This window comes from Nomascus leucogenys, chromosome 24 (genome assembly GCF_006542625.1).
Source record: "Nomascus leucogenys isolate Asia chromosome 24, Asia_NLE_v1, whole genome shotgun sequence".
NCBI classification, from domain to species: Eukaryota; Metazoa; Chordata; class Mammalia; order Primates; family Hylobatidae; genus Nomascus; species Nomascus leucogenys.
Window position 1 is genome coordinate 25,504,606 of NC_044404.1, and position 24,678 is coordinate 25,529,283.

Below are 24,678 nucleotides of genomic sequence, written 5' to 3' on the forward strand. Positions count from 1 at the left end.
GTTTGCACCTGTTACCCACTTTCATTTTCAGTTGAGAGAAAGTTGCATGCCAGGGATATTTAAACATCTAGGGTGGGTCTGCTGTCAGTGGTCTGGCCAGAGGTAGAAGGATGACTGAGTCCCAGCCGCCCATCCGCAGCAGGCCTCAGGGAAGAAGCAAGATTTACGAGGCGAGAGCCTGCCTGGCCCGCTTCTTCTGTCGGGAAAGGCTTCCCTGCAGTATTTTCTGTCTCGTCAACGCTGCGTTTCATTTTAAATTGCAGCTGAAAGTAGATATTTTCCCTCTTGCCTATTACAAACCTCTTAATTTGTCTCTCCCTCTGCTGTTATTTGTCTCCATAAAGTGTTTTGCATGAAAGGCCCACACAGCACAGTGTTCCTTCACCCTGGGTTAGGTTTAACAGGAAGGGAAGATGCAGAGACTAAGTCCAAGGAGGAAGACGTGAGGGCCTTAGGGTTGAGGACACGCGTGGCTGGGAGTTGATGCCTGGCTGTTTTTGGAGGTATCTGTTGCCTGAGTGTCTGTGGGTATGCGGGTGCACATGTCCATGTTTGTACTAATTTGCATATATGTCTATGCATACTGTGGTATAATCACTTGGGTGTCCATACCCCAATTTAAGTGTATGTTTGAGTGCACGTACACACCCACATGCCAGTCTCTGTGCATATGGATCTATGCCCAGACGCACACATGTGCATATAAACACACGTAGGCATCAAGGTACACGTCCGTCACATGATGTGTGTGGTCTTCTGTAGACACGCCCGGGGCTCTCTTCCTTTCGCTGCTTCTCAAGGCTGCGGGTCAGCCTCCCTCCGTGCTCCACCCAAGGGCCCTGGCCCCGTTTAGGGTTGTGGGAAAAGGAAGGCATGCAGTGGTCTGCGGGGGGCCAGTGGAAACACCACCTCCGCCGACCCGGCCGCAGTCACAGCTCTCTGGCTTGGCTCCAGCCACGAGCAACACCCCCGCAGCCCGGCGTTAGCGCTGAGAAGCCCGGGGCAGCCGCCAGGGTGCGCGCTGCCAGCTCCCTGACAACCCCGGGCTGGCACTGGGGGGCAAGAGAGGTCACCCAGCGACGGGCACACCCCTCCAGAGCGGCAACGTCTCCGGCCCGCTTCCGGGGGCCACCACCCCGAGCCTCGCGGGCGGGTTGGGGGGTGGTCTCGGTCGCTCGGGGTCCAGCGAAGGCTGGGCAGTAACCAATGGGCGACTGTGGCCCAACGGGGATCCTTCGGATGCAACCAATGCCCTCGTTGCGCTCTTCGCCCCCGCCCTCGCCAGCCCCGCGCAGCTGGACCATTGGCGCCGGCGGGATGGGGGGTGCGCGAGACGACGGCCCTTCGGGGAGGGCGGGGCTTGAAGCGGGCTGCGCTCCCGCCCGCGCTCGGCCTCTGCCCCGCCCCCGCTCGGCCTCTGCCCCGCCCCTGGACGCGCGGCCCTCAGCCCGGCTGCGGCGCGGCGGCGGTGGGCGGGGGCGCGGGGCGCGCGCGTGGGCGTGGCCGGCGGGCGTGGCTGGCGGGCGGCAGGAGGCGGGGCGGCGGGCGCTGTCGCAGTGAAAGCCCGAGCGGCGGCGGCGGCGGGGACGGCGGTGGAGGCGGCCGGGCGGCTGTGCGCGCGTGTGGGGCGCAGGCTTGGCGGCGGCGGCCGGTCTGGAGCGGCCGCTGCGAGGACTACAGCTGCAGCGGGGGAGGCGCGGCCGGTGCTGCGCGCTCCGCGGAGCCGGCGGGGCCGGGAACAGGTGATCCCAGCGGGAGCCCCGCGCCCTGCCGAGTTGGAGGGGCGGGAGCCCGCGCTCCCGGGCGCATCTGCAGCCGCCCAGCCGCGGCTCTGGACCCAGGCATCCCTGCGCTCTCTGGGGCCCGGGGAAGCCCCCTGCCCCCCGCAGGCTCGGAAGTGCCTGCTCCTGCTCCCTGGCCACTCTCGGCTCCCGGCGCCCGCTCCGCGGCGGAGAAAGTTGTGGACGTGTCCCGATAGTCGAGCCCGGGCGCTGTCGCGACCGGGCCGGGTGTGCGCGCGCTCGGGGCGGCGCTGACACGCCAGCCCCCCATCGCCTCGGTCCCCTCCGGAAACTGCTTCTGAAGCTGAAACTTTGGGCGCCTACCAGCGCGGGCGGTAGCCTGGGGGGCGGAGGGCGGCTCGGTGCGGGCCTGCAGGCGCCCCTCGGCGCGGACAGCCGGGACGCAGCGGACGGCATGTGACGGCCCCGGCGGCCGCAGCGCGGGAAGGCGCGGGCCCCGGCGCGGCGGGGAGGGCTCGGCCGGAGGGGAGGCTGCGGCGCGCGGCCGGTCGCTGCGGGCCCGGGCCCCGAGCCGTGCCGCTCCGCTCGCCCGGGCCCCGCCGAGGCCGCTGCGCCCCCGCCTCCTCGCGGGAGGAATCGCTCGAAACTCCCTGAACTTCGGGGACAGTCCCCCGAAGCGGCGAAACTCTCAGGGTTGGCAGCCCTGCCCAGGGACCTCCATACCGGGCGGCGCTCCGGACGCCCTCCCCTCACCGCTCCCCCGCAGACACGTGCCTGGACTCCGAGGGCTTCTGGAGCCCCCGGCCGGGCCACGATGCTCATGAGGAAAGTGCCCGGCTTCGTCCCGGCCTCCCCGTGGGGGCTGCGGCTGCCGCAGAAGTTCCTCTTCCTCCTCTTCCTCTCGGGCCTGGTTACCCTTTGCTTCGGGGCCCTCTTCCTGCTGCCCCACTCCTCTCGCCTCAAGCGCCTCTTCCTGGCCCCCCGGACCCAGCAGCCTGGCCTGGAAGTAGTGGCTGAAATCGCCGGCCATGCCCCGGCCCGCGAGCAGGAGCCGCCTCCCAACCCGGCCCCCGCCGCGCCGGCCCCGGGCGAGGATGACCCCAGCAGCCGGGCCAGTCCCCGCCGCAGGAAAGGGGGGCTGCGGCGCACCCGCCCCACCGGACCCCGCGAGGAGGCCACGGCGGCCCGGGGCAATAGCATCCTGGCCTCCAGGCCCGGGGACGAGGGCGTCCCTTTCCGCTTTGACTTCAACGCATTCCGGAGCCGCCTCCGCCACCCGGTCCTGGGAACGAGGGCCGATGAGAGTCAGGAGCCCCAGAGCCGAGTGCGAGCCCAGCGGGAGAAAATCAAGGAGGTATGGACTCAGCCCCCCAATTCCTCCCACCAACTGCCCCCACTAAGGAGAAGACCCTCTGGCGCTCCCACCCCTTTCCCTTGCCTCAGTCACTCCTGGTCCCAGGTCTACTTCTGGCCTCGCAGACTACACTTTGCACCTTCCCCTTTCCTCCCGAATGTCTCACCTTCTTTCTTCCCTACCCAGTTTCCCACCACTCGGGTCAGTTAATCGTCCCCACTGTGACAGATGGCAGCCGAACCCCTAGACCCACTGCCCCCCTCACTCCCAGACTCTGGTCTGTCCTATCCAACCCCCAGGCTCAGTGAGCTCCACTCCTTCCCTTTGTGGAGTTGCTAATGAGAGTGGAGTTCAGGTTCCTTAGTGCACCTTCTTTTTGCATTTGTGGACACAGAGCCACTGGTCCCATTCTTTTTCACTGTGTGACCTTAAGTCCAAAACCCCTGTAGGACCTGCTTACCTGAAAACCCAGGATTTAAGGGGGTATTGGGTGTCCTGCAAGTATTTCGTAATCTAGTAAGCAACCTACAAACCAGAGGATGTTGTGCCTTCTAACTGTTTCTATTGAGCTTATTGAGCTTTGGAACAATTGTACACAATTGTACATAATTGCATATGATGCAGGAAGAGAGGATAAAGCAGTGGTCATATTACAGAAGCTCCGTGGTTACTGACATCATGAAGCAGATCTTGAGCTGGTTCCCTGTAGGGATTGTACCAGGAGGGATTTAGAAGGATCACTTTAAGTCTTGAGTCTTAGTTTAAGAAATCAAAAACAAACACAGCCTCACAAGGCTTGAAGACAGTTGCCAGCTTGCCACTGCCACTAAATATTCTGCTGGACCACTGTTAGAACTGCCTGCGTGCGGATGGTGCCCAGCAATGCAGAGGGGGCTGCAGTGACACCCCCAGGCCACGAGGGGGCCGTGGGCAAGCTGTGGGCCAGGGTCTCCTCCCTAGAAACGAGAGGATGCTCTCCCCTCCCCATGGACTCAAAGGAAAGAAAGGGCTGCTTCTGCCTGGACTTCTTGATTTGCTGCAAAGAAGTCAGCAGTTCGGCCCTGATTTCCAGGAGGAGCAGGCAGCAAGGATCAGGGCCTGCCCTGTCAAGACCTGCTCAGAGCCGATGGAGAGCTTAGCCAGATTATCCCCTTCTCCTTGTCTGAACCATCCTCCTTTCCAGCGCCCACCTCTCTTCCACTTCTTATCTCTGCTGTTAACTCTGTTTGGAGACTTAACTAGCAATCACAGGACATTTTGTGAAGTTACAATAGGAAGCCACAAGGAAGCTGAGTGCTTGGTGTGTATGTGTGTGTGCATGTTTGTGTGTTCTCAGTTTCCAGATTCCTGTTGAAATCTCAAGTTGATTGAAAGCTGGAACTTGCATTAGCTAAGTATGGGGCATTCATTTCTCCCTTTCTTGTTAAGGAACTATGCTGTTGAATACTTACCTGGACCACCCATAGCTCTTTCTCAAAGCTGCCTGTGAGCACAGTGGCTCTTTTTGCCCCTCTCGACCTCCTAGGAGAGCAGTGACCCCCAGTGAAATTACATATAAATTGCATGCATGCAGTTTGTCATGGGGCATCCAGAGGTGCCATCAGATTTTCAAACCGATCCCCCAAAGGGTTAAGAATTAACTACCGTCTTCCTCAGAAGAGATGCTCTCTGTGTTTGCACTTAGGTAGTGGTCCATTTCCGAATGCCTGGGGCTGGGAGTCATGGCAGGAAGGGCGGGCTGGCTAGTAGGGAACTTGATTCTCCCTCTCTGTGTAAGACAATTTATTTTGCCAGCAGAGTCTGGGATGATGCTTGCTGGAGTGGCTGGAGGGTGGTAAGAGGGAGGAGGATTCTGTGCTTTGCAGGTGGGTATAAAATAACATGATGGGAGAAGGTCTAAGTTGGTGACCAGATGTCTGGATCTTTCTAGCTGGCATTTCCTTGCACCCCGGTACTAGCTGGAGGCATGCTGCATATACTTGGAGTTGGTGTTCAGCTAGCCCTCTCTTACTAATCTTGAAGACCTTAAGCTTCTCGGAATGGAGAGGGCTGGTTTCTGTTGTTTTGAAACCCATTGTCTCTTCAGGCTGCCTGCCACTGACCACGCTCCCACGACAACCTGAAAGATGTAGAGTGGGTTTTGGTTTAGTTGTTAACACAGTTACCATTCCTGCTGTCCCACCCCAGGAAGAACGCATACGATGGTTGCTGGAGAATGTCTTTATTTCCTTCACATTTAAATTCTATCTGCGTCATGCCCAGGGGTAGATCATTTTAGAAAGGTGCCTGTTTTCACAAAAGGGACTGTTGCTTTCCTCTCTGGTTTGTTTATTTCCAGACATGGATTGATTAAATCCAAGGAACAGACGGGGAGCTGGCATCAGATAAAAAAAAAAAAGGCCCTGTTCTTATAAGATTTTAAAGTGAAAGTAAGTATCAGGAGAGAGTCAGAGAGGGTGATAAATGAGCATGAATGAAAACTGGACACTTGGACTCCAGATCAACACCGTGTATTCATGAGCATCCCGAGAGATGGACATGGTCACCAGGTCTGTGATGAAAAGATGGTTGAGGCTGCAGGTTCTGGGCATGCATACGTCAGGAAACACTCTCACTAGAACCAACTATTTTTCCTCACTTTCCAATTTTGGAACCTTGGCAAAAGCAATGTGGAGAGAGGAGACCCACAGAACATGGGTTGGAATTTCAGCACACTCTCAACTGTCTGACTTTGGGCAAGCCACCTCTCCTTCCTGGACCTTCCTGTAAAATGGGGTGAGGGAGAGGAGAATAAGCTGGTTATAGACCCTCTTGCTTCTGGCCCTGGCCCCTGAGTGAACTGCCAGTCTGGTCAGGGACTCCATAGCGGGTGAGCTTTCCAAACTCTGTTTTGAGATATCTTGTACTGGAAATCAGGGACAATGGCGTGGTGGTAGTAGTGGTGTTGATGGGGTCGTGGTATTCACTGCTGTATCTCTGTCTAGCACCTAGCCAAGAGTAGATATTCAGGTAGTTGGTTAAGTTAATTATTCCCATTACCCTCAGCTTGGAATCATGAAGAGTAAAGGTGTTGGCTGGAATGTAAAGGGGTGAAGGCTTGGTAGTAGCCTTGCCTTTCAGATCTGAGGATAATATAGGAAATGGGGGATGTCATTCATAGGTGGGTTTCTTATGGATTCAAGTTTAAACAGACTTGTCTCACACGTGGGAATGTACAGCTTTTCAGGGTTATATCTCAGTGGAAGAATTCAGACTGCCCTGGGTCCTACCCATGATGCTTGGTTGTGTTTTTGTTGTTGTTGTTGTTTTTGTTTGTGTGTGTTTTTTTTTTTAAGACGGAGTCTTGCTCTGTCGTCGAGGCTGCAGTGCAGTGGTGTGGTCTTGGCTCACTGCAGCCTTCGCCTCCCAGGTTCCAGGTTCAAGTGATTCTCATGACTCAGGCTCCCAAGTAACTGGGATTACAGGCGCCCCACCACGCCTGGCTAATTTTTGTATTTTTAGTAGAGACGGGGTTTTGCTGCGTTGGCCAGGCTGGTCTCGATCTCCTGACCTCAGGTGATCCACCCGCCTCAGCCTCCCAAAGTGCTGAGATTACAGGCACGAGCCACTGCGCCCGGCCAGTGCTTGGTTATTGTTCTGGGGAACCTCAGTTCCTTCCAGTGAAGGGGGCTTTTTATAAAAGGGAATTAGGCTGGCTGGGGCACTGAGAAGGCGGTACTAGAGTTGGGACTTGCCCTTGCCCATATGGTGTTTTCAAACAAACCACAGAAAGGGTTCCTTCCTCTGGTTAGATGCAGCACCAGCACCACCCCAGAGTGCAGGGCTGGGTGAGGAGAATGTGGATTGAATTTCCCCACCTTCCCTGTGCTGTTGGCCCAGTGTTCTTATAAACCACTGTATGCCACAGTTGTGTTAAGAATCCAAGCTGGGTCAAGTCCTAGCTGTTCCATCAACTCTGATTGGAAATTCCTGTTTATTACTGGGCCTCAGTCTTCATGGTAAAACCAAGAGGCTGGCATTTAGGGGACCCTTCTCTCTTCTTTTCCACCTCTTTACTGTTTTGTTTATGGATCTGCCCAAGCACCTAGAATAGGATCTGACATTTAGTTGGAACTCACATATTTTAATGAATGGCTACATTAAAGATCTATAAACTAACAGTTAAGGTTGCTAGTGGCTGAGGCTGGGTCTTCTCCCTTAGGGTACCTGGAATTCAAAGGACCCTCACAGTAAGAGCTGTGGTCAGGTTTAGGGGCTTAGCAGCTCAGTGACCCAAGAGGCCTTTTAGAAGTTGCAGCAGTTTTCCGAGGGCAAATCTGACTTGAGGGAGTGGAGGTGGCACTCATGAGTAAAATCTCTCATGCCTAGACAGCAGGCATCGGAGGGTACCTGTGACTTGGCAGGGAGCACCCCAGCTCTTGCCCTCTGTGCCTGCTGTGTTCAGCCACCAGGGTATTGCTGATTATATGTGACAGTGTCTGAATAAGTCATCTTGGCAAATGCTCTTTGCTCCCCATTAACGGGCTGGTTCGTTAGTCATGTGTGTTTTTTCTCTGGTTTCTCTGTATATCTGATTTATCGTCACTAGTGCCAGGGACAGGTAGGAAAATTAAAAGGCTTTGTAGCATGTGAATCTGAGCCTTTGAGATGTTCAGGATAATTAATATTAGGAACAGCTCAGATTTAAATAGCTTTCCTTCCAAGAGCTCTGTTTGAGCTGTAAATCCATTCAAGATCCTTTCCCTCCTCCCTGGCCCTTCAGTCTCTTCAGTTTCCCTCTTGTCCTGCTCAACAGTACATTTAACATAGGTGGAGATGGCCTGTAATAACTGGACAGGCCCCTTGGAAAACCCTTACATCCTCAGCCCAGCCACACGCCTTCTCCTTCCGTAGGACCAAGTGTGCGGTTTAGTAAAGCTTAGCACTTGTCCCTATCAGGTATACGACTTAACTCCCATACGTTAGTTGGGTCTCTGCTTTCATTTCTAGTTGTACCATTTGAGGGAATTAGGCATTCCAGGAGCAATTGCTTCTCAGGCCCCGTATTCTTAACTCTGTCTTTAGTGTCAGGGCTAGAAACAAATAGAAGGACGATTTTTAAAAGTCTGCTGCCTATTTCACAGTATAGTTAGTGGTGTGTTGGGGGTAAGAATATAGATTCCCCTGTGGTTTTCACAGTGACTGATTTACATCCGAGTTCAAGAAATGCTTTTTCTCTAGCTTTCCCGGAAGACGGATCCATTACTCCACCAAAAATAAATATTGTGATATATATCAGGCATACTTTGCTCAAAGGGACTTACGTCTTTTCTCTTATTGAAAAAAAATAAATCAGGCTTGCAGATTGTAAAGCCCCATGCAGGGAAGCTGCTTGGTAATCCAGGTGAGCACCCAGCCTTGTGGATACTGACGCTGGCTTGGAGAAGAAACCTCTCTTTGCATTCTAAGTTGAATCTGTGTTAGAGGAAGTGTTGGGAGCTTTAGGCTCTCCCTGCATTGCTTTCATTGGCGAAATTGGGAAGGATTTCCCAAGGGAATGATGGATGTAGGATAGTTGCCTCAGGCGAGCTCATGGATTTATGATTACATTATTTGAAAATAGGGGCCATGCACGGAGCAGGGACAAGTGTCATGAGTCAAGGATTGTTATCATTCCAGTTCTGTGCACCTGCAGTCCAAAAAGACCAGGATCATTCAAACCATAAGCCCTGGTTCTTGATTCCCTACTATTCCTGGGCCAAGCAAGGCCTTTATGCGTAAACATGCGCATAATTTGGGGAAAAGAAACAACAAAGTTCTTAGCTCTGTATTTCCATGCAGATGATGGTAAGAAGCTAAACGGGAGACTCCTCAAAGAATTCCAGGGACTCAAGGAACTTAGCCCCCTCCCTCTTCCTCCTCACTTCCCCTTCACTCTGGGGGCTGGTCAGTAGCTCAGACAGCAGGGTTTTGGATATCTTAAATGTGGAGTTGATGCAACTGAGATTGCTGTTAAGTCAGACCTGTTTTAATGTCTCCACCCTCAGAGAATGGAAGCCACAGAGACCACAGCCTCAGTGTGGGGACTCAGTTGCAGGTGTTTCCTCCCCTAGAAGGCTGTTGCCTAAGATTTGATTGAGAGCTCCCCACACTTGGCAGGCAGGTGGTCAGAACAGTTCTTACTCACAAGGGGGTCTGAATTTCTTAACTTGGAATCTTCTTTAATTAAAGGCTACAACCAGGGCAATTGTCCATCTGTTTTAGTGCAGTACCTTTAGTGGTAACTTTTACAGAAGAAACTTTGCTATATTGATTAGTGCCCGCCTTGATAGATGATCAATAATTGTGCTTTTATCTGACATCTTCTGGAAGTCAGCTGCTTGCAAGGCGAACCTTCTGGGCAAACAATTGTCACTAAATAGCAACCATTTTCAGTGGCCAATAATAGGAGGTTTTTCTTTCCTCCTTCCACCTCTGCCATCTTCTTAAGCATCATACTAAACACAAATCATTCTTGCTGGCCTCGTGGTCGCCTTAGAATCCACTGTGCAATGCAGCGATGTCCTGTGGGGGCCGATGGGTTGTATCACTAAGACTGTTTGCTTCCCAATGTTTGTTCTTTGTGATCTCATCTTATTTTTTACACAACAACCTTGTGTTGTAGCTACTATTTGAGTATAATGTATTAATACATATAGCAAAATGCACAGATTTTTTATTTTTATTTTTATTTTTTTTGAGATGGAGTCTTGCTCTGTCTCCCAGGCTGGAGTGCAGTGGCACAATCTCTGCACACAGCAACGTCAGCCTCCCGGGTTCAAGTGATTCTTCTGCCTCAGCCTCCCGAGTAGCTGGGATTACAGGCACCTGCCACCATGCCCAGCTAATTTTGTATTTTTAGTAGAGACGGGGTTTTGCCATGTTGGCCAGGCTGGTCACTAACTCCTGACCTTAGGTGATCCACCCGCCTCAGCCTCCCAAAGTGCTGGGATTACAGGTGTGAGCCGCGCCCAGCCAAATGCACAGATCTTAAATATACAGTTTGCTGTATTTTCTTTTCTTTTTTTTTTTTTTTTTTTGAGACGGAGTCTCGCTCTGTCGCCCAGGCTGGAGTGCAATGGCGCAATCTTGGCTCACTGCAAGCTCCGCCTCCCCAGTTCATGCCATTCTCCTGCCTCAGCCTCTCAGAGCAGCTGGGACTACAGGCGCCCGCCACCACGCCCGGCTAATTTTTTTGTATTTTTAGTAGAGACAGGGTTTCACCGTGGTCTCGATCTCCTGACCTCGTGATCCGCCTGCCTCGGCCTCCCAAAGTGCTGGGATTACAAGCGTGAGCCACCACGCCCGGCCAGTTTGCTGTATTTTCAGAAATGCAGAAAACCGTGTGGGCCACAGTCCTATCATATACAGAACATTTCCATCATCTCAGAAAGTTCCTCTGCTCCTTGCCAGACGATTCCCCCATCATCAACCTCTCATCTAGCCCCTATCACAGTCTTGATTTCTATTAGCTGAGATTAGTTTTGCCTGTTCCAGAACTTAAGAAAAATGGAGTAGTAAGCCAGTTGCAGTGACTCATGCTTGTAATTCCAGCACTTTGGGAGGCTGAGGTGGGAGGATCACATGAAGATAGAAGCTCAAGACCAGCTTGGGCAACATAGCAAGACCCTGTCTCTCTCTCTCTCTCTATATATATATATATGTATATATAAAATAATCAGGTGTGGTAGCGTACACCTGTGTTCCCAGCTACTCAGGAGGCTGAGGTGGGTGGATTCATTGAGCCCAGGAGTCTGAAGCTGTAGTGAGTTTTGATTAGGCCACTGCACTCCAGACTGGGTGACAGAGCAAGACCCTGTCTCAAAAAAAAAAAAAAAGTATGAAATAAGTGGAATAGTACAGTATATGCCCTGTGGACAAGGATTCTTTCATTGAAGACAGTTTTTGAAATTGATCCATATTGTGTGTATCAGTACTTCATTCCTTTTTATTGTTGAGATGTATTCCATTGTATGATTATACCCCAATTTGTTTATTCGTTCACCTGTTGGCCTTTTGAATTGTTTTGGCTATTGTGAATAAAGCTGCTATAAACATTTTATGTACAAGTCTGTGTGTGGGCATATGTTTTCCTTTCTTTTGTGTAACTAGGGGTGGAATTACTGGCCCATAGAGCAGATGTGTGATTGATTTTATAAGAAACTGGAAGCGCTTTCCCCAAGTAGTTAGGCCATTTTATACTCCACCAGCAATATGTGAGAGTTCTGCATCCTTGTCAACACTTGTTATTGTCAGCCTTTTTAGGTTTAGCTCTTCTAGAGGGTGTGTGGTGATACTTTGTTGTGGCTTCAATTTTTGTTTCCTTGTTAACTGTTGATATTGAATGTCCTTTCATGTGTTTATTTGCTATTTCTTTCCTTCTTTTTTTTTTTTTTTTTGAGATGGAGTCTTGCTCTGTCGCCCAGGCTGGAGTGCAGTGGTGCGATCTCAGCTCACTGCAGGCTCCGCCTCCCGGGTTCACGCCATTCTCCTGCCTCAGCCTTCTGAGTAGCTGGGACTACAGGTGCCTGCCACCACGCCCGGCTCATTTTTTGTATTTTTGGTAGAGATAGGGTTTCACCGTGTTAGCCAGGCTGGTTTCAATCTCCTGACATCGTGATCCGCCCTCCTCGGCCTCCCAAAGTGCTGGGATTACAAGCGTGAGCCACTGCACCCGGCTGTTTATTTGCTATTTCTATATCTCTCTCTTATAAATGTCTGTTTAAAACTTTTTTTCCTTTTTAATGTCAAAAACTGATCTATTTAATGTCTTATTGAATTGCAAGAATTCTTTATATATTCTAGATACAAGTTCTTTAACAGATATATGTATTATAAATGTTTGTTCCCAGTCTATGGTTTGTCTTTTCATTTTCTTAATGGTGTCACTCAAAGAGCAGAAGTTTTAATTTTTATAAAGGCCAGTGTATCAGTATTTTCCTTTTGATGAGTGCTTTCTGTATCTAGTTTAAAAAAAACTTTGCCTACCCTAGGTTATGAATATTTTTTAATTCCGGAAGCTTGATCATTTCAGTTTTTACATTTAGGTCGTTCATTGACTTCAAGTTAATTTTTGTATATAATGTAAGGTAGGAGTTAAAGTTCACTATTTTCTATTTAGATGTCCAGTTGTTTATCACTATTTGTTGAAAAAAACTTTCCTTTCCCTGCTGAATTGCTTTGATGCCTTCGTTGAACTAATTGACTATATACATATGGTTTTGTTTCTGGATTCTTCCACTCTAGTGATTTATCTTTTATGTCAATCCATTCTTTTCTTTTCTCTTCTCTTTTCTCTTCTCTTTTCTTCTCTTCTCTTTTCTTTTTCTCGCTTTGTCACCCAGGCTGGAGTGCAGTGGTGTGATCTCAGCTCTCTCCACCTCCCAGATTCAAGCGATCTTCCTGCCTCAGCCTCCCAAGTAGCTGAGACTACAGGCATGAGCCATCATGACCAACTAATTTTTGTATTTTTAGTAGAGACAGGGTTTTGCCATGTTAGCTAGGCTGGTCTTGAACTCCTGACCTCCAGTGATTTGCCTGCCTCGGCCTCCCAAAGTGCTGGGATTACAGGCGTGAGCCACCATGCCCAGCCAATCCATGCTTTCTTGATGCTATAGCCTCATAGTAAGTCTTGAAAACAGGTAGTGTGATTCCTCCATCTTTGATCTTCTTTTTCAGAATTGCTTTGGTCATTGTAGTTTGCATGTCTATATACATTTGAGAACAAATTTGTCACTTTCCATGAAAAATCTTGCTGGGAGGCCGGGCATGGTGGCCCACACCTACAATCCCAGCATTTTGGGAGGCCAAGATGGGTGGATCGATTTGAGTCCAGGAGTTCCAGCCTGGGCAACATGGCAAAACCCAATCTCTAAAACAAATAAAAATAAAAATACAGAAATTATCCAGGCATGGTGATGGTGCACACCTATAGTTCCTGCTACTGGAAAGGCTGAGAGGTGGGAGGATCGCTTGAGCGAGGAGGTTGAGTCTGCAGTGAGCCATGATTGCAACACTGTACTCCAGCCTGGGTGACAAGAGTGAGGCACTGTCTAAAAAAAAACCCTGCTGAGATTTTGACTGAGTTTGTATTGAATCCATAGATCAAGTTGTTATCTTAACAGTATTGGGTCTTTCAGTCTATGAATGTGGTATCTGTCTCCATTTATTTAGATTTTCTTTAATTTCTCTCAACAGTGTTTTGAATAGTGTTTATGTTCAAGAGAGCTTGAATATATTTTATTAACTATCTCTGTTTTACTTTTTAAATATTGTAAATGATATTCTTTAGTTTTATTTTTAAATATTTTTAAAATTTCATTTATTTTTATTTTTATTTTTGAGACGGAGTTTTGCTCTTATTGCCCACGCTGCAGTGCAATGGCATGATCTCAGCTCACTGCAGCCTCCGCCTCCCGGGTTCAAGCAGTTCTTCTGCCTCAGTCTCCCGAGTAGCTGAGATTACAGGTGCACGCCACCACACCTGGCTAATTTTTGTATTTTTAATAGAGATGGGCTTTCACTATGTTGGTCAGGCTGCTCTTGAACCCCTGACCTCAGGTGGTCCATCTGCCCCTGCCTCCCAAAGTGCTGGGATTATAGGTGTGAGCCACCACACCCAGCCATTTTTAAAATTTTAATAGCTTTTGGAGTACAAGTGGTCTTTGGTTACGTGGATGAATTACATAGTGGTGAATTCTGAGATTTTAGCGCCCCCTTAATCCAAGTAGTATAGATTGTACTCAATATATAGGATTTTTTTTAATCCCTCCCCCTTCTGAGTCTCCAAAGTCCGTTATATCACTTTATATGCCTTTATATAATCATAACTTAGCTCCCATTTATAAGTGAGAACATACAATATTTGCTTTTCCATTCCTGAGTTACTTCACTTAGAATAATGGCCTCCTGCTACATCCAAGTTGCTGCAGAAGATGTTATTTCATTCCTTTTCACGGCTCAGTATTCCATGGTGTATATATACCACATTTTCTTTATCTACTCCTTGGCCAGTGGACACTTAGGTTGGTCCTATATCTTTGCAATTGTGAATTGTGCTGCAGTAAATGTGTGTACATTTGTCTTTTTCATGTAATGACTTCTTTTTCTTTGAGTAGATACCCAGTAGTGGGATTGCAGGATTGAATGGTAGATCTACTTATAGCTTTTTAAGGAATCTCCATACTGTTTTCCATAGAGGCTGTACTAATTTACATTCCTACCAGCAGTGTATGAGTGTTCCCTTTTCGCCACATCAATGCCAATATCTATTGTTTTTTGGCTTTTTAATAATGTCATTCTTGCAGGAGTAAGGTTGTGGTTTTAATAATTTGCATTTCCCTGATGATTAGTGATGTAGAGCATTTTTCATATGTTTCTTGGCCATCCGTGTATCTTTTCTGAGAAATGTCTATTCATGTCATTTGCCCACTTTATTAATTAACTTATTTTGAGACAAGGTCTCCCTCTGTCACCCAGGCTGGAGTGCAGTGGTGCAGTATTGGCTCACTGCAGCCTCCGCCTCCCAGGTTCAAGTGATTCTCCTACCTCAGCCTGCTGAGTAGTTGGGATTACAGGCATGTGTCACCATGCCCGGCTAATTTCTTGTATTTTTAGTAGAGACAGGGTTTCACCATATTGGTCAGGCTGGTCTCAAACTCCCTACCTCAGGTGATCTGCCCACCTCGGCCTCCCAAAGTGCTGGGATTACAGGTGTGAGCCACTGCACCCGGCCATTTGCCCACTTTTTAATGGCTTTTTTTTTTTCTGATTTGAGTTTCTTGTAGTTTTTAGACACTAGTTCTTTGTTGGATATATAGTATGCAAATATTTTCTCCCATTATGTGCATTGTCTTTTTACTCTGATGATTATTTCTTTTGCTGTGCAGAAACTTTTTAGTTTAACTAGATCCCATTTACTGATCTATTTTTGTTTTTATTGCATTCGCTTTTGGGGTCTTAGTCATGAAGTCTTTGCCTAGGCCAGTGTCCAGAAGAGTTTTTCTGACATTATCTTCTAGAATTTTTATGGTTTCAGGTCTTAGATTTAAGTTGTTGACTCATCCTGAGTTTGTTTTTGTATAAGATGAGAGATAGGGATCCAGTTTCACTCCTCTACATGTGGCTAGCCAGTTTTCCCAGCACCGTTTATTAAATAGGGTGTCTTTTACCGTATTTAAAAAATAAGTGTTTTTATATGCTTTATCAAAGATCTGTTGGTTGTAAGTATTTGGCTTTATTTATGGATTCTCTATTCTTTTCCATGGGTCTATGTGCCTACTTTTATATCAGTACCATTCTGTTTTGGTAACTATAGCCTTGTGGTATAATTTGAAGTCTGGTAATGTGATGCCTGTAGATTTATTGTTTTTGCTTAGGATTGCTTCGGCCATTCAGGCTCTTTTTTAAAAATGTCATATTAATTTTAGGATTATTTTTTCTAATTCTGTGAACAACGATGTTGTTATTTTGTTTGGAATTGCACTGAATCTGTAGATTGCTTTGGGCAGTATGGTCATTTTCACAATATTAATTCTTCCAATCCATGAGCATGGGATGTGTTTCCATTTGGTTGTGTTATCTGTGATTTCTTCCAGCACTGTTTTGTTGTTCTCCTCGTAGAGAAATTTCACCTCCTTGGTTAAGTATATTCTTAAGTTTTTTATTTTATTTTATTTTATTTTATTTATTTTTGCAGCTGTTGTAAAAGAGATTGAGTTACTGACTTGATTCTTAGCTTGGTTGTTGTTGGGGTATAGCAGTGCTACTGATTTGTATACACTGATTTTGTAACCTGAGACTTTAATGAATTTATTTAGCAAATCTAAGAATCTGTTGGAGGAATCTTTAGGATTTTCTTTTTTTTTTTTTGAGACGGAATCTGTGAACAGTGATAGTCTGACTTCCTCTTTCCCAATTTGGAGGTCCTTAATTCCTTTCTCTTGCCAGATTGCTCTGGCTGGACTTCCAGTACCATGTTTTTGTTTGTTTGTTTGTTTGTTTTTTTGAGACAGTCTCGCTCAGTCGCCCAGGCTGGAGTCCAGTGGCATGATCTTGGCTTACTGAAACCTCTGCCTCCTGGGTTCAAGTGATTCTTGTGCCTCAGCCTCCTGAGCAGCTGGGATTACAGGCATGTACCACCACACCCGGTTAATTTTTTTTGTATTTTTAGAAGAGATGGGGTTTCGCCATGTTGCCCAGGCTGGTCTCAAACTCCTGAGCTCAGGCAATCCGCCCGCCTCAGCCTCCCAAAGTGCTAGGATTACAGGCGTGAGCCACCGCACCCAGCCCAGTGCTATGTTTAATAGAAGTGGTGAAAGTCGGCATCCTTGTCTTGTTCCAGTTCTTAGAGGGGAATGCCTTAAACTTTTCCCCATTCAGTATGATGTTGGTTATGGGTTTGTCATATATGGCTTTTATTATTTTGAGATAAGTCCTTTCTATGCCTAGTTTGTTGAGAGTTTTTGTCATAAAAGGATGCTGGATCTTATTGAATGCTTTTTCTGCAACTATTGAGATGATCATATGGTTTTTGTTTTTAATTCTGTTTATGTGATGTATGACATTTATTGACTTGTATATGTTAGACCATCCCTGCATCCCTACTGTGAAACCCACTTGATCATGGTGTATTATCTTTTTGATGTGCTGTTGGATTTGGTTAGCTTGTATTTTGCTGAGGATTTTTGCATCTGTATTCATCAGGGACATTGGTCTGTAGTTTTCCTTATTTTTGTAATGTCGTTTCCTGGTTTTGTTATGAGAGTGATACTGGCTTCATAGAATGATTTAGGGAGGATTTCCTCTTTCTTAATCTTTCGGAATAGTTTCAGTAGCTGGAGTGTAGTGGCACGATCTCGGCTCACTGCAACCTCTGCCTACTAGGTTCAAGTGATTCTCCTGCCTCAGCTGCCTGAGAAGCTGGGACTACAGGTGCGTGCTACCACGCACAGCTAATTTTTGTATTTTTGTAGAGACAGGGTTTCACCATGTTGGCTAGGCTGGTCTTGAACTCCTGATCTCAAGTGATCCGACCACTTTGGTCTCCCAAAGTGTTGGGATTACAGGTGCATGCCGCCGTGTCCAGCCCCAATTGTTCTTTGAATGTCTGATAGAATTCAGCTGTGAATCCATCATGCCCTGGGCTTTTTTGTATGTGTGCGGCAATTTTAAACTTACTGATTGAATCTTGCTGCTTGTTATTGGTCTGTTTAGGGTTTGTTTCTTCCTGATTTAATCTAGGAGGGTTGTATGTTTCCAGGAATTTAGCAGTTTCCTTAGATTTTTCTAGTTTATGTGCATAGAGATGTTTGTAGTAGTCACGAATGATCTTTTGTATTTCTGTGGTGTTGGTTATAATACTTCCAGTTTCATTTCTAATTGAGTTTAGTTGAATCTTCTTTTTTTCTTGGTTAATCTAGCTAATGGTCTATCAATTTTGTTTATCTTTTCAAAGAACCAGCTTTTTATTTCATCTTTTCATTTACTTCTTCTCTGATCTTTGTTATTTCTTTTCCTCTGCTAGCTTTGGGTTTGGTTTGTTATTGTTTCTGTAGTTCCTTGAGGTGTAACATTAGGTTGTCAATTTGTGATCCTTCAGACTCTTTGATGTAGGCATTTAGTGCTATAAAGTTTCCTGTTAGCACAGTATACCAGAGTTTTGATAACTTGTGTCACTATTATTCATTTCAAAAAATGTTTGAATTTCCATCTTGATTTTATTGTTAACCCCAAATCACTTGAACAGATTGTTTAATTTTCATGTATTTGTATCATTTTGAGGGTTCCTTTTGGAGTTGATTTCTAGTTTTATTCCACTGTGGTCTGAGAAGATACTTGATACAATTTTGATTTTTTTTTTTTGACATGGAGTCTCACTCTGTCACCAGGCTGGAGTGCAGTGGCACAATCTCGGCTCACTGCAACCTCCGCTTCCCAGGTTCAAGTGATTCTCCTGCCTCAGCCTCCCAAGTACGTGGGACTACAGGTGCATGCCACCACACGCAGCTAATTTTTGTATTTTTAGTAGAGATGGGGTTTCACCATGTTGGCCAGGACAGTCTTGATCTCTGACCTCATGATCCACCATCCTCGGTCTCCCAAAGTGCTGGGATTACAGGCATGAGCCACTGTGCCTGGCCACAATTTCGATATTTGAGAAATTTATTGAGACTTGTTTTGTGTCCTATCATATGGTCTATCTTGGAGAATGTTCCATGTGCTGATGAGAAGAATGTGTATTCTGCAGTTCTTGGGTAGAATGTTCTGTAAATATCTGTTAGGTCCATTTTTTCTAGAGTGTAGTTTAAGTCCATTATTTCTTTGTTGATGTTTTGTCTCAGTGATCTGTCTAGCACTGTCAGTAGAGTATTAAAATCCCTCACTCATTTCATAGATCTAGTAGTAATTGTTTTATGAATCTGGGAGCTGTAGTGTTAGGTACATATAAATTTAGGATTGTAATATGTTCTTGTTGGATTGATCCTTTTATCATTATGTAATGACCTTCTTTGTCCTTTTTTTTTTTTTTTACTGTTGTTGCTGTACAGTCTGTTTTATCAGATATAAGAATAGTTATTCCTGCTTGCTTTTGTTTCCATTGTGTGGAATATCTTTTTCCACCCCTTTACTTTGAGTTTATATGAATCCTTATACGTTAGGTGAGTCTCTTAAAGACAGCAGATATTTGGTTCGTATTCTGACATTCTGCCAATCTGTATCTTTTAAGTGGAGCATTTAGGCCATTTATGTTCAACATTAATACTGAGATGTGAGGTGCTGTTCCATTCATCATGTTGCTACCTAGATGCTTGGTTTTTTTCTATTGCGTTATTGTTTTTTATAGGCTCTGTTTTATGCTTTCAAGAGGTTCTGTTTTGGTGCATATCAAGCTTTGGTTTCAATATTTAGAACTCCTTTTAGCATTTCTTGTAGGGCTGGTCTGGTAGTGACAAATTCCCTCACCATGTAAATGCTATTCTTTAAATATTTGTTTTCCAATTGTTTGTTGCCAGTATATAGAAATATAATAGGGTTTTTTCTGTATATTGATTTTGTATCATATGACCTTATTGAACCCATTTATTATGTATATATATTTTTTGGTAGCTTTCTTAGGATCTGTTACGTATATGGTCATGTTGTCTATGTCAAGACAGTCTTACTTCTTCCTTTACAGTTTATATGCTTCTTACTTCCTTTTCTTGCTTCATTGCACTGACTGGGACTTCCAGTTCAATGTTAAAAAGAAGTAGTGAGAACTGACATCTTTGCCTTGTTCTTGATCTCGAGGGAAAAGCATCCAGTCTTTCATCATTAAGTATGATGTTAGATGTAGGTTTTTGGTAGATGCCTTTTATCAAGTTGAAGTTCCCTTTTATTCCTAGTTTGCTGAGGTTTGTATCTGTAATGGGATTAAATTTTGTCACATGCTTTTTGTGCATCTATGGAGATTATATTGTTTTCCTCTTTAATTCAGTCAATATAGTGAATTATATTTTTAAAAGAATGCTAGGCTGGGCACATGGTGGCTCACGCCTGTAATCCTAGCACTTTGAGAGGCTGAGGTGGGCGGATTGCCTGAGCTCAGCAGTTCAAGACCAGCCTGGGCAACATGGTAAAACCCCATCTCTACTAAAATACAAAAAATCAGCCAGGCTTCTTGGCACACGCCTGTAGTCCCAGCTATTCAGGAGGCTGGGGCACGAGAACTGCTTGAACTAGGGAGGCGGAGGTTGCAGTGAGTTGAGATCACGCCACTGCACTCCAGCCTGGGCAACAGAGCGAGACTCTGTCTCAAAATAAAATAAAATAAAATAAAAGAATGCTAAATCAAACTTGCATTTGATCTTCTAATATTTTTGTCGAGGATTTTTGCATCTATGTTTATGAGGGATATTGGTCTATAGTTTTTTTTTGTAAATCCTTTGTCTGATTTTTGGTGTCAACATTATGTTGACATCATAAAATAAACTGTATGTTGACTTGTATTCAATGTCTCTTTGTTTTCTTTCTTTCCTTTTTTTTTAGATACAGTGTCTCACTATGTTGCCTAGGCTGGCCTCGAACTCCTGGGCTCAAGTGATCTCCTTTCTCAGCCTCCAGAGTAACAGGGACTACAGATGTGTGCTACCATTTACCATGCTCAGCTTTTCTGTTTTCTGAAAGAGTCTGTGGGACACTAATGTTTTCGCTTTCTTAAATATTTCATAGACTTCATCAGTAGAGCATTATATAAAGCCAAGAAGATTTTTTGGGGGGGGGGGGTTAATTATTAATTATATAACAGATATAGGGTAGTCAGGATTTTTTGTGGCAATTTTCTCATTATGTATTTCAAGAAATTTGTCTATTTCATCTAAGTTGTAAAATTTATTGGTCTAAAATTGTTCCTAAGATTCTCATTCTTTTTTCTTTCTTTTTCTTTTTCTTTTCTTTTTTTTTTTTTGGTGAGACAGAGTCTCGCTCTCTCTCCAAGGCTGGAGTGCAATGGTGCGATCTCAGCTCACTGCAATCTCTGCCTCCCAAGTTCAAGCGATTCTCCTGCCTCAGCCTCCCAAGTAGCTGGGATTACAGGCATGTGTCACCACGCCTGGCTAATTTTGTATTTTTAGTAGAGACAGGGTTTCACCATGTTGGTCAGGCTGGTCTCAAACTCCAGACCTCATGTGATCCACCTGCCTTGGTCTCCCAAAGTGCCGGGATTATAGGTATGAGCCACTATACCCCACCTCATTTTCTTTTTAGTGTTTGTGAGATCTATAGTGGTGTTCCTTCTTTCATTCCTGATATTGGCAATTGCTGTTTCTGTTTCCTCTTAAAAATAATTTAGCTCGGCTATTGGGGGAACCCACCCCCAATATTTCAATGTAGGTTCTTTCTATTTTCCATAAGTGTCAGCTGGCTGAGAAATAAAGAGTACCAAGAGAGCAATTTTACAGCCGGGCCTCCGGGGTGACATCACGTATCGGTAGGACCGTGATGCCCACCTGAGCCACAAAACCAGCAAGTTTTTCTTAAGGATTTTAAAAGGGTAGTGGGTGTACGAACAGGGAGTAGGTCACAAAGATCACATGCTTCAAAGGGCAAAAGGCAGAACAAAGGTCACAGGCTTCTGAGAAAACAGGACAAGGGCAAAATCAGAACTACTGATAAGGGTTTATGTTCAGCTGTGCACGTATTGTCTTGATAAACATCTTAAACAACAGAAAACAGGGTTCGAGAGCAGAGAACTGGTCTGACCACAAATTTACCAGGGCAGAGTTTTTTCCACACCCTAATAAGCCTGAAGGTACTGCAGGAGACCAGGCCGTGTTTCAGTCCTTATCTCAGTCTCATAAGACAGATACACCCAGAGCGGCCATTTATAGACCTCCCTCCAGGAATGCATTCCTTCCCCAGGGTATTAATCATTAATATTCCTTGCTAGGAAAAGAATTTAGCGATATCTTTCCTACTTGCACGTCTGTTTATAGGCTGTCTGCAAGAAGAAAAATATGGCTCTATTTTGCCCGACCCTGCAGGCAGTCAGACCTTATGGTTGTCTTCCCTTGTTCCCTGAAAATTGCTATTACTCTGTTCTTTTTCAAGGTGCACTGATTTCTTTTTTTTTTTTTTTTTTTTTTTGAGACGAAGTCTTGCTCTTTCGCCAGCTGGATGCAATGCGCATCTCGGCTCACTGCAGCTCCCCTCCCGGTTCACGCCATTCTCCTGCCTCAGCCTCTCCGAGTACTGGCTACAGCGCCCCCCACCCCGCTAGTTTTTTGTATTTTTAGAGACAGGTTTCACCGTGTCTCATCTCCTGACCTCGTATCCCCCCTCCCTCCCAATGCTGGATTACAAGCGTGAGCCACCGCCCCCAGGTGCACTGATTTCATATTGTTCAGACACACATGTTTTACAATCAATTTGTACAGTTAACACAATTATGACAGTGGTCCTGAGGTGATGTACATCCTCAGCCTATGAAGATAACAGGATTAAGAGATTAAAGTAAGATAGGCATAAGAAATTATGAAAGTATTATTTGGGAACTGATAAACGTCCATGAAATCTTCACAATTTATGTTCCTCTGCTGTGGCTCTAGCCGGTCCCTCCGTTCAAGGTCCCCGACTTCCCACAACATGGCCTGTAATCCCAGCACTTTGGGAGGCCGAGGCGGGTGGATCACTTGGGGTCAGGAGTTTGAGACCAGCCTGGCCAACATAGTGAAACCCCATCTCTACTAAAAATACAAAAATTTGCTGGGCATGGTGGCATGTGCCTGTAATCCCAGCTACTTGGCAGGCTGAGGCAGGAGAATCGCTTGAACCAGGGAGATGAAGGTTGCAGTGAGCTGAGATCGTGCCACTGCACTCCAGCCTGGGCAACAGAGCAAACTCTGTCTCAAAAAAAAAAAATTAAATTAAAAAATAATTTAGTCGTACTTTATCAGTTTTATTAATCTTTTCTGAGAATCAACTTTTAGTCTTCTTAAAAATTTCCATTTAAAAATTTTATTAATTCTCACTCTTTGTTTCCTTCCTTCTGCCTATGTGGAGCTTAATTCACTTGGTTTTTTCTAACTTAAGATAGAGACTCTTTGATTTGGGATTTAATTTTCCGGATATCTTTTAATTACTGATTTCTAATTTAAGTCCCTTATGTTCAAAGAACATACTCTAATTTGAAACATGAGACCTGTTTTATGGCCAGCTGTATGGTCTATATTGGCAAATATTCCATGTACATGGAACTAAGAAATGTGTAATTTATGGTTGTTGGGTGGAATGTTCAATAACTGTCACTTAGGTCAGATAGGTTGATAGTGTTCAAAACTTTATGCATCTTTTTTTTTTTTTTTGGTCTACTTTTAAAATCTTTTATGGAGAAAAAAATGTTGCTTTCCAACTCTATGGATTTGTTCCATGATTCCCTTTCATTCTATCAGGTTTTGCTTCATATTTTTTATATTTATGTTATTAGATATGTACACATTTAGGATTATTCTTAAAGAATTGGCCCTTTTTAACATTATACGTGTATTTCTTTATTTCTGATAATTCTCTTTGTTTGCAGTATATTTTACCTGATTGATACAGCCTCTTCAGCTTTCATATGATTAGTGTTTGTATGGTAGAACTTTTTCCATCCTTTTATTTTTTTAACCCATTGGTATCTTTGTATTTAAAATGTACCTCTTAATGGTACCTCATAATGGGTCTGGCTTTTTGAATCTAGTCGGACAATCTGCTTTTGAATTAGTGTTTATTCCATTTATATTTAATGTATTATTTGTATAACTGGGTCTAAATCTGTTGTATAGCATTTTTTATTAGTCTCATATCCTTTGTTTCTTTTCTCCTTTTCATGCCTTCTTTTGAATTAATCAAGTATTTCAGATTCTATTTTTATGTCATCCATTATACGCATACACACATACAGAAACATATTTTAAGTTATTGTTTTGATGATTAGAATTTTCATCCCTATCACAATCTACCCTGAAATAATATATCATTTCATGTATAATGTAAGCCCTTTCAACAATATACTTCCATTTATCTTCTCCCAGTCTTCATTCTGTTGCTGTCATATATTTTACTGCTATGTATGTTATAAACCTCACAATACATTGGTATTATTATTATTATTATTATTTTTTTTTGAGACGGAGTCTCACTCTGTCACCCAGGCTGGAGTGCAGTGGCGCGATCTCGGCTCACTGCAAGCTCCGCCTCCCAGGTTCACGCCATTCTCCTGCCTCAGCCTCTCCGAGTAACTGGGACTACAGGCGCCCGCCACCTCGTGCAGCTAATTTTTTGTATTTTTAGTAGAGACAGGGTTTCACCGTGGTCTCGATCTCCTGACCTCGTGATCCACCCGCCTCGGCCTCCCAAAGTGCTGGGATCTACAAGCGTGAGCCACCGCGCCCGGCTATTTTTGCTTTAAACAGTCAGTTGTCTTAAATAAATTAATAACTTAGATTCCTTTTATTTACCCATATACTGACCATTTCCAATATTCTTCATTTCTTCTTATATGTCTGATATCCATCTGGTATTGTTTCCCTTCAGCATGAAAAATCCCTCTTAACATTTTTTTTGTAGTGTAGATCTGCTGGTGACAAATTCTTGCAGCTTTTGTTTTATCAGAAAACATCTCTATTTTGCCTTTATTTCAAAAGGGTATTTTTGCTGGATGGATATAGAATTTTAGGTTGACTCTTTCTTTACACCAAAGATGTCATTCCATTGTCTTGTAGCCTGAATTGTTTCTGATGAGAAGTTACAGGATATTCCCCTGCATGTGCTGGTTTCTCCTTCCCTTTGGATGCTGTAAGATTTTCAGTTTATCTTTGGTTTTCAGCAGTTTGACTATTGTAGTTAGGTGTGATTGTCGTTGTTGATCTTTCTGGGGTTTCTTGAGCTTATTTTCTCTGTGGATTGATATTTTTTCATCAGTTTGGAAAAAGTTTGGCCCATATTTCTTCTCAGCCCATCTCCTTTTCTTTTATAACTCCAGTTACACATAAGTTAGATTGCTTGATATTGTCCTAGAGGTCACTAAGGCTCTGCTCACTTTTT

At 45.2% G+C, this 24,678-nt stretch overlaps 1 protein-coding gene across 2 annotated transcripts in view; it reads left to right on the forward strand.

The window, feature by feature from the left end:
* Positions 1 to 1,769: 1,769 nt before the first annotated feature.
* The window catches only part of MAN1C1 (mannosidase alpha class 1C member 1), a 169,382-nt gene continuing 146,473 nt past the window's right edge, over positions 1,770 to 24,678 (forward strand). Inside the window, exon 1 of one of the 2 annotated variants that reach the window (XM_030805744.1) lies at positions 1,770 to 3,096. In XM_030805744.1, the coding sequence (XP_030661604.1) occupies positions 2,557 to 3,096 (540 nt within the window). In that variant the 5' untranslated portion in view covers positions 1,770 to 2,556. The remainder of the gene's footprint in view (positions 3,097 to 24,678) is intronic. The other variant, XR_004028476.1, reaches the window with a different exon arrangement.